At 27.7% G+C, this 8,092-nt stretch overlaps 1 protein-coding gene across 1 annotated transcript in view; it reads right to left on the reverse strand.

Moving 5' to 3' along the window:
* The window catches only part of LOC117167196 (NADH dehydrogenase [ubiquinone] flavoprotein 1, mitochondrial-like), an 18,120-nt gene extending 10,699 nt beyond the window's left edge, over positions 1 to 7,421 (reverse strand). Inside the window, exons 1-3 of the mRNA XM_033351929.1 lie at positions 7,310 to 7,421; positions 7,072 to 7,139; positions 684 to 1,352 (exon numbers count right to left, since the gene is read on the reverse strand). Of these exons, the coding sequence (XP_033207820.1) occupies positions 684 to 1,352; positions 7,072 to 7,139; positions 7,310 to 7,358 (786 nt within the window). The 5' untranslated portion in view covers positions 7,359 to 7,421. The remainder of the gene's footprint in view (positions 1 to 683; positions 1,353 to 7,071; positions 7,140 to 7,309) is intronic.
* Between the last annotated feature and the right edge of the window lie 671 nt (positions 7,422 to 8,092).

Genomic DNA, 8,092 nt, shown 5'->3' on the forward strand with positions numbered 1-8,092 from the left:
GAACGAATTTTTAAACCGAAGATACAAATTTTCATCAAAAAAATTGAACTTCAACCAAACAGTTGAATTTTTAATTCCAAAATATGAATTTATAACAGATGAGGTTATTTTTAACCAAAGATTTGATTTACCAACAAAAATATGTCATTTTTATTAAAAGAGATACATTTTCAAGTAAATAGCTGCTTTTTGAACGAAATGATTAAATTAACGTCAAAATTCGTAAATAAAAAATTTTTAACTAAAATATACGAATTCTGAACTAAAAATATAACAATATAATATAGAATTCACTTTCAACCAAAAAAAAAACTTTGCTACAAAAAGGTGAATTTTCAACACAAAATTAACGATTTTCTATCCAAAAAGACAACTATCAACAACAAAAAATAAGAACCAAGCACGGTTTTTTAGTCATGAATTTGAAGAAAAAAAAACTGCAACCACATTATTGGATTTTCAAGCGAATAAAACAAATTTTCTACAAAAGACTTGAATTTTCAATCAAACAGAATTTTCTACCAAAATAGTTGAATTTTTAACCCAAAAAGACTAATTTTGAACAAAAACAGTTGAATTTCCCACCAAAATGATAAATTCTCAACCAAGAATACGGGAAAGGACAGAAATATTCGATAAAAACTAAAGAACATTATTAAACATAATCAATAAATATCACATACCGGAGCAACAGCAACAGTTTCGACGTTTGTGACGGTAGTCGGACATCCAAAAAGTCCAACATCAGCCGGGAAAGGCGGCTTCAATCTCGGCTTTCCCTGTTTTCCTTCAATGGACTCGATGAGGGCCGTTTCCTCTCCACAAATGTAGGCTCCAGCTCCTCGCTGAACGTAGATATCAAAATCGTAGCCGGAACCGCAGGCGTTCTTTCCAATAAGGCCTGCTTGATAAGCTTCGGCAATGGCAACTTGTACATTAGAAGATTCATTGTAAAACTCTCCTCGGATATAAATATAAGCGGCACAAGCACCCATGGCTCGTCCAGCTATCAGACAACCTTCAACGAGCTTGTGTGGGTCGTGTCGGAGAATTTCGCGATCTTTGCAGGTTCCTGGCTCGCCCTCGTCTCCGTTGATCACGAGATACTTCGGCCTTCCATCGGAAGGCTTGTTCATGAAGGACCATTTCATTCCAGAGGGGAAACCAGCTCCTCCACGTCCCCTGAGACCCGACACTTTCACTTCGTTGATGATCCAGTCGGTTCCTTTATCTAGAATCTCTTTGGTCTTGTACCAATCTCCACGTTTTAGGGCTCCTTTCAGCCTCCAGTCATGCCTCCCGTACAAATTTGTGAAAATGCGGTCCTGATCTGCCAATGGACTACCGAATTTCTGACAATTTAGATTAAACAAAAAAATTAGATTTTTAAATATAGATAGGATATTCTTGGAAATTAAAGAAAAAATCTGCCCGCTTCGGGGGTACATTCTCATCGTGCGCTACGCGCGCGGCTCGCAAATTTGAGCGCGCCTGGGGCACGCGACGGTTGAATCTCGCGCTTCGCACTCGGATATTTATTCTTTGCATTTGGAATGCTTGAAAAAAAAATTATCAAAAAGATCTCTTTTAGATAGTATTTATATGCGTCTTCATATTCTGAATTGTCTACGTAATTAAGTATAGTCAAATATTAAGTTTCTCAAAGCTCTGTAGGCTTTGAGGTACGCGTCCTATCAAAAAGTGATTCTTAACGAAATTGCAGATCTTTTTTGGAATAACCATTTTTCTTAATTCATCTTTTTTCGTATCCTAGATAATTTTGTCCACAATATGGAATTTTTTTATTTTCCACTATTTTTTGTGCAATCAAAATTTGAATTTTCGATTTTTGAAGAAAATACAAAAATTGTTTAGGATAATATTGTAGGGCTTTCAAAAAGAAACGTTTTTCTTCTCTTGAATTTTTTTCATATCGTGCGTTTTTCGGCTTCAAATTTTGATTATCGGTTGATTAAAAAAATTTTGAAAACGCTCTAACTCTGAGAATTTTCTTTTTATCGAAAAAAGTCATGAGGATAAATTGTTTGTTCTTTTTAATACTATAAATATCCGTACATAGAATTTTTAAATTCAGAAAAAAGTTGTCTCAAAAATTTTCAAAATGCGCTCACTTTTTGAATTTTTATCAAAAATGGCTGGTTCACGAACTCGTCCTTTTTTTTAGGACCTAAAAAAAGTTTGCCAAAGATGAATTTGATTCGTTCATTTTTTCGAGAGTTATCGTGTTTACGGACGGACGGACGGACAGACAGACGCCATCGTGAAAACCTGATTTTCGGATTCAGGGGGTCTCGAAACTTCGAGATCCGTTGAAAAAGTGTGATGCCAAATTCCCGAAAATTCTAATACTTTCTCAATCATAAATGATGAGAATGTAAAAAGCCAACCATCAAATTTGGACATCACACTCTTAAATGTCTTAATTCAAATCGAAAATAAAGAAAGAGGAATGAAAAGGGGGCCATCTCAAATAATCCACTGATCTTTTCTCCTGACTATTTTTTCATTTTGTTTGATACAAAGGCGGCAAAGCCCTAGGGGGCAAAGCCCCCCTCACAAATCGACCAGTGGCCCCTTTAAAGTCGAATAATTAAATTCATCAGATCTTTTGAATTTTTTTAACTACCTAAAATATTCGTAAAATAATTGAAGTGTTTGTGAAATTTTCTAATCAATCCGAAATCTTTGTGAAATATTTGAAATCTTTGTCATATCTCTGAAATCTTTGGGAAATCATTGTAATCTTTCTGAAATATATGGAAATACTTGTGAAATGTTTGATAATATTTATGAAATTATTTAAATCTTTGTGCAATCATTGAAATCTATTGAAAATATTTGAAATCTTAGGGAAATCATTGAAATATTTGCGAAATCTCTGGAAATCCATGCGAAATATTTGATAATATTTGTGAAATTATTTAAATCTGTGGGAAATCATTGAAATCTTTGAAATATATCTCAAGTATTTGAAATCTTAGGGAAATGATATAAATATTTGTGAAATCTATGGAAATACATGCGAAATATTTGATAATATTTGAGAAATTATTCAAATCCTTGGGAAATCATTGAAATCTTTGTGTAATATTTGAAATCTATCTGAAATATTTGAGAAATAATAGATATCTTAGGGAAATCATTGAAATATTGGTGAAATCTTTGAAAATCCATGCGAAATATTTTAAATATCTGATAATATTTGTAAAATTATTTAAATCTTTGTGAAATCCTTGGAAAATCATTGAAATATTTGTGCTCCCTTTGAATTCTATCTGAAGTTTTTGCGAAGTAATTGAAATTTTTAAAAACTATCCGAAATATTTCAAAAATATTTGAAATCTATTAAATCCTTCAAAATTATTGAAATCTTGGTGAATTCTTTCTGATGTATTTTCAAAATATTTGCTAATACTTGTAAAATTATTGATATCATTAAAGTCTGTAAAATTTGTTAAATCTTTAAGAAATCCTTAAAATCTATGTAAAGTTTTTCTGAAATCTTTGCGAAGTATTTAAAAAATATTTGTGAAATTATTGAAATATTTGTGAAATATTTGGGAACTTCATGCGAAATATTTGATAATATTTGTTTAATTATTTTAATCTTTGTGCAATCCTTGGAAAATCATTGAAATATTTGTGCTCCCTTTGAAATCTACCTGAAGTTTTTGCGAAGCAATTAAAATTTTTTAAATTTATCCGAAACATATCCAAAATATTTGCTAATACTTGTGAAATTATTGATATCATTAAAGTCTGCAAACTTTTTTAAATCTTTAAGAAATCATGAAAATCGAAATCAAGTTTTTTATGAAATATTTGCGAAGTTTTCAAATATTTTCAAAATATTTGGTAATATTTGTGAAATTATTGAAATATTTGGGAAATCATTGAAATCTTTGTGCAACATTTGAAATTTATCTAAATATTTGAGAAATATTTGAAATCTTAGAGAAATTATTGAAATATTTGTGAAATTCATGCGAAATATTTGATAATATTTGTAAAATTATTTTAATCTTTGTGAAATCCTTGGAACATCATTGCAATATTTGTGCTCCCTTTGAATTCTATCTGAAGTTTTTGCGAAGTAATTGAAATTTTTTTAATCTATCCGAAACATTTCCAAAATATTTAAAATCTATTAAATCCTTAAAAATTATTGAAATCTTTGTGAATTCTTTCTGATATCTTTTCAAAATATTTGGTAATACTTGTGAAATTATTGATATCATTAAAGCCTGTCAAATAAAAATTTTTTTAAAGAAATCATTCAAATCATTGTAAAGTTTTTCTGAAATCTTTGCGAAATATTTGAAATATTTTTTTAATATTTGGTAATATTTGTGAAATTATTAAAATCTTTAGGAAATAATTTAAGTCTTCAGTAAATCTTTTTAATCTACCCGAAATCTTTGAAATCTTCGCGAAAGACATGAAATCTTTGGGCAATCTTTCAAATCTATCATAATTCTATGTGAAATAATTGAAGTATTTGTGAAATCATTGCATAACATTATTATACTATGTAAAAATGAAGTATTTAATATAATAAGTCTATATTTTTAATACAGAATATTTTATATACGGAATAAAACAATTTTTAATTAATTATTTTCAAAATTAATACAGCCTAATTGACTTGAGAAAAGTGAAAAAAGTGACCAAAAAATGAATAATTTCTTACCCAAAAAGTAACTAATGTGCATTAATAATTTCACTAATGATCTTTTAAATTGGAAAAAATGTATCAAAACAAAAAATTCCATTAAATTTTTGAGTGAATTTAGAGAAATGATAACAATTCAATGAAATTCTTTAAAATTCAAGGAGAAGAAAAAAATACAATGCCATTGAATTGATCAACAGAATTTGAGGAAATGCCTTAAAATTCAAGGTTAAATTAAAGAAAAATCCATGAAATTAAGTAACCAAACAGTTGAATTTTAAACCTACAAAGGGAATTTTCACACCAAAAAAATAAATTTTCACCACGAAAAATTTTGCAGTCAAGAAAGAAGAAAAATTTATCCAAATTATTGAATTTTTAACCCAAAAGGATGAATTTTTTTGAAAACAGTTGAGTTTTTAATCCCAAAATATGAATTTTCAACAAAAAAAGGTTATTTTCATAAAATAGTTGAATTTTTCATAAAATGTTTGAATTTGCAATGTTAAAAGATCCCTTGGAATATTTTAAAATACAATAAAATATTTTAAATCCTTTGAAATATCTTGACACTTTTCAAACCTCTTGAAAATTCCTTAGAATTAGAAAAAATACTTTAAAATATTTGCAATGCTTTCAAATTCCTTCAAATCATAAAAAAATCATAATTCCTTGGAAGGTTTTTAAAAATCCCCGTAAATATTGAAAATTCTTTCGAATAGCTTCAAAATATTGAAATATATTATAAATTCTTGGAATCTTTCAAGATACCCTAAAATATTTTTAAAACTTTTGCAAGTTTTTAAAGCGCTTGTAAATTCCTTCGAATTTTTAAACATGTACTAATTTTTTTTTTAATATGTTGCAATTTCCTCAAATTATTGAAAACTATTTTTAAATTTTTTAAATCTTTTAAAGTATCCTAAAATATTGATATATTTAAAAATCTCATGTAATTTTATGAAACTATTAATAATTCCTTTAAAAAAATAGTCTAAAATCTTTGTACTGATTTGAAATGCCTTTAAATTATTGAAACTTCTTTCCAATCCTTAGAAGTTTTTAAAAAACTACCTTAAATCTTTAAAATCCTTTGGAAGATCTTAAAATTATTAAAATTTATTAAACATTTCTCAAAATAGTTTGAATTATTATAAAACATTTTTAAAACTTTTAAATCTTATGAAATACTTTAAAATTTCTAAAGCTCTCAAAAATTTTTGGCAATTTTTAAAACTAAGTATAGTAAAATTTTTCAATCCATCGAAATCTTTTTGAACGATTTAACTTTCTATTAAAGCTCTTAAAAGATTCCTTGGAATTTTTAAAATATCCTAAAATCTTTCAAATTATTTGAAATCACTTCATATTATTAAATTCTTTTGAAATTCTTTGTAATTCTTTGTAATATTTGAAAATTCCTCAAAATGTTTCAAATCCTTTGAAATCCCATTAAATTAATGAATTAACTGAAGATTCCATAAGAGCTTTTAAAAACCATAAAACATAAAAAATCCTTTGAAAGAATTAGAAATTCCTTAAAACTTTCTAAAGCTCTTGAAAACTCCTTGGAATTTTAAAAACAGCCCAAAATCTGTCAAATTCTGTGGAATCAGGTGGAATCTCTTCAAATGGTTAACATGTTTTTGAAATCCATCAACAAATTTTTTGAAGCTGTTAAAAATATTGAAATGAATTGAAAATTCTACAATCTTTTCAAATAAATTAACAGATTTAGATTCCAATGAAATCCCATTAAATTGCGGAAATCAATTGAAAAATTTCCAGGAATATTGAAAAATATCCTAAAATATTAACATTCCTTTAAATCTCTTGAAACTGTTTGAAGCTCTTGAAAATACCTTGGAATTTTTTAAATTCCCAAAAACCATTCAAATCATTTGAAATCGCTTCAAAGTATTGAAATCTATTAGAAATGTCTTGGAATCTTTGAAAATACTCTGAACGATTTAAAAAGAATTCAAGAAAAATCATAAATAGTGGTTAACTCATGTGTTAGTTTATTGTAAAAAAATGACCACCCTGAATTACCTAATTTCGTTACGCTGTTAGATTTTTCGTAAATGTTTTTCGATTGTGATTTACAAACTAAAAAAAGACAAGAGAATAGAAGCATTTAAAAGTTTCTTAAGCAAATTTGATCATTGGATACCTGGCTTTTTAATTACTACGAAGCTTTAAGTTAATTAAAATTAAAATATTTAAAAACAAAAAAATGTTGAAAGTTAATAATACTCCAAAAGATCAATTCCAGAGATTCCATGTTGTTATTTTGTTTCCCATCCACAGGCCGCAAAAGTATTGACTACGAATTTAATTTATTATTAAAACTATTTTAAAAAATTATATATATTTACCTTTCCCTCAGGAGCAGCATCAGCAAGTGTCCTGGTCTGTTGACTATTCAGGAACGGTCCAAGGAGACCTTTTAACAAAATTCACATCTAGAATTACATAACCTTGACAGAACGTTGAACGGGGTACGGAAATCCATTTTCTTGCTCGAAACACGATGTTCAATGAATAAATGGCAAATATACTTTTTTGTTTTACCTTCCAGACGGTAATTGTAAACAATAAAAGGTTGTAACTCACCTAATTGTCTCGTTGGAACTTGAAAATAACGGGCTATCGCTCCTGCCATCTTGCTCTCTACCGCTCTGACTGCGGTGACGTCAAAATGTGACAGAAACGACGCAATCCGATGCAAAAATCGAATAATCAAATGCAAAATGCAACTTGCTACTTCATCATATCATATATTTATTGAAAATAGCACAAATATTTATATCTCCTATTATATATTTATATTTTATTTATTTTTCAATTGCTTCAAATAATTATGACAAGAAAATATAAATAAAGTAAAGTTAGAAAATTCGTTCGATTCGATTTTTACTTTTGAAAATTTTAAACTTTCGAAATATGTTCTGAGTAGCTCGTAATTTCTAAAAATTACCTATTTCTTACTTTGAAATCGTAATTATTTAATAATTATTTAAGTTTTTTGAATTTACACGGAATGGGAGAGTTTACAGAGTGCGCGATCTGTTAGGGTCCGAATTCTGCGAAAATTTAAATTTAATCAACCGAAAATAGTTTTTTTAATAAAAATTATTAATAAAAGTTTATAGCTCATTTGAAAAATAAAGTAAAAGAGTAAGTCATTGAGTTGGAACATGAAAAATTTAATATATTAAGTACTTATAACTTATTTTTCGTGCGTAGTTCTGAATTTCACAAACATATGTAACATTATTGTGGAATTTTTAACCAATAAAGTAAAATTTTGTACCAAAATGACATAAATCAATTTTCAACCAAATTGATGAGCTTCCGAACAAAGAAGATTAAGTTTCTAATAAAAAGACAAATGTT

The sequence above is a fragment of the Belonocnema kinseyi genome, chromosome 2 (genome assembly GCF_010883055.1).
Source record: "Belonocnema kinseyi isolate 2016_QV_RU_SX_M_011 chromosome 2, B_treatae_v1, whole genome shotgun sequence".
NCBI lineage: Eukaryota > Metazoa > Arthropoda > Insecta > Hymenoptera > Cynipidae > Belonocnema > Belonocnema kinseyi.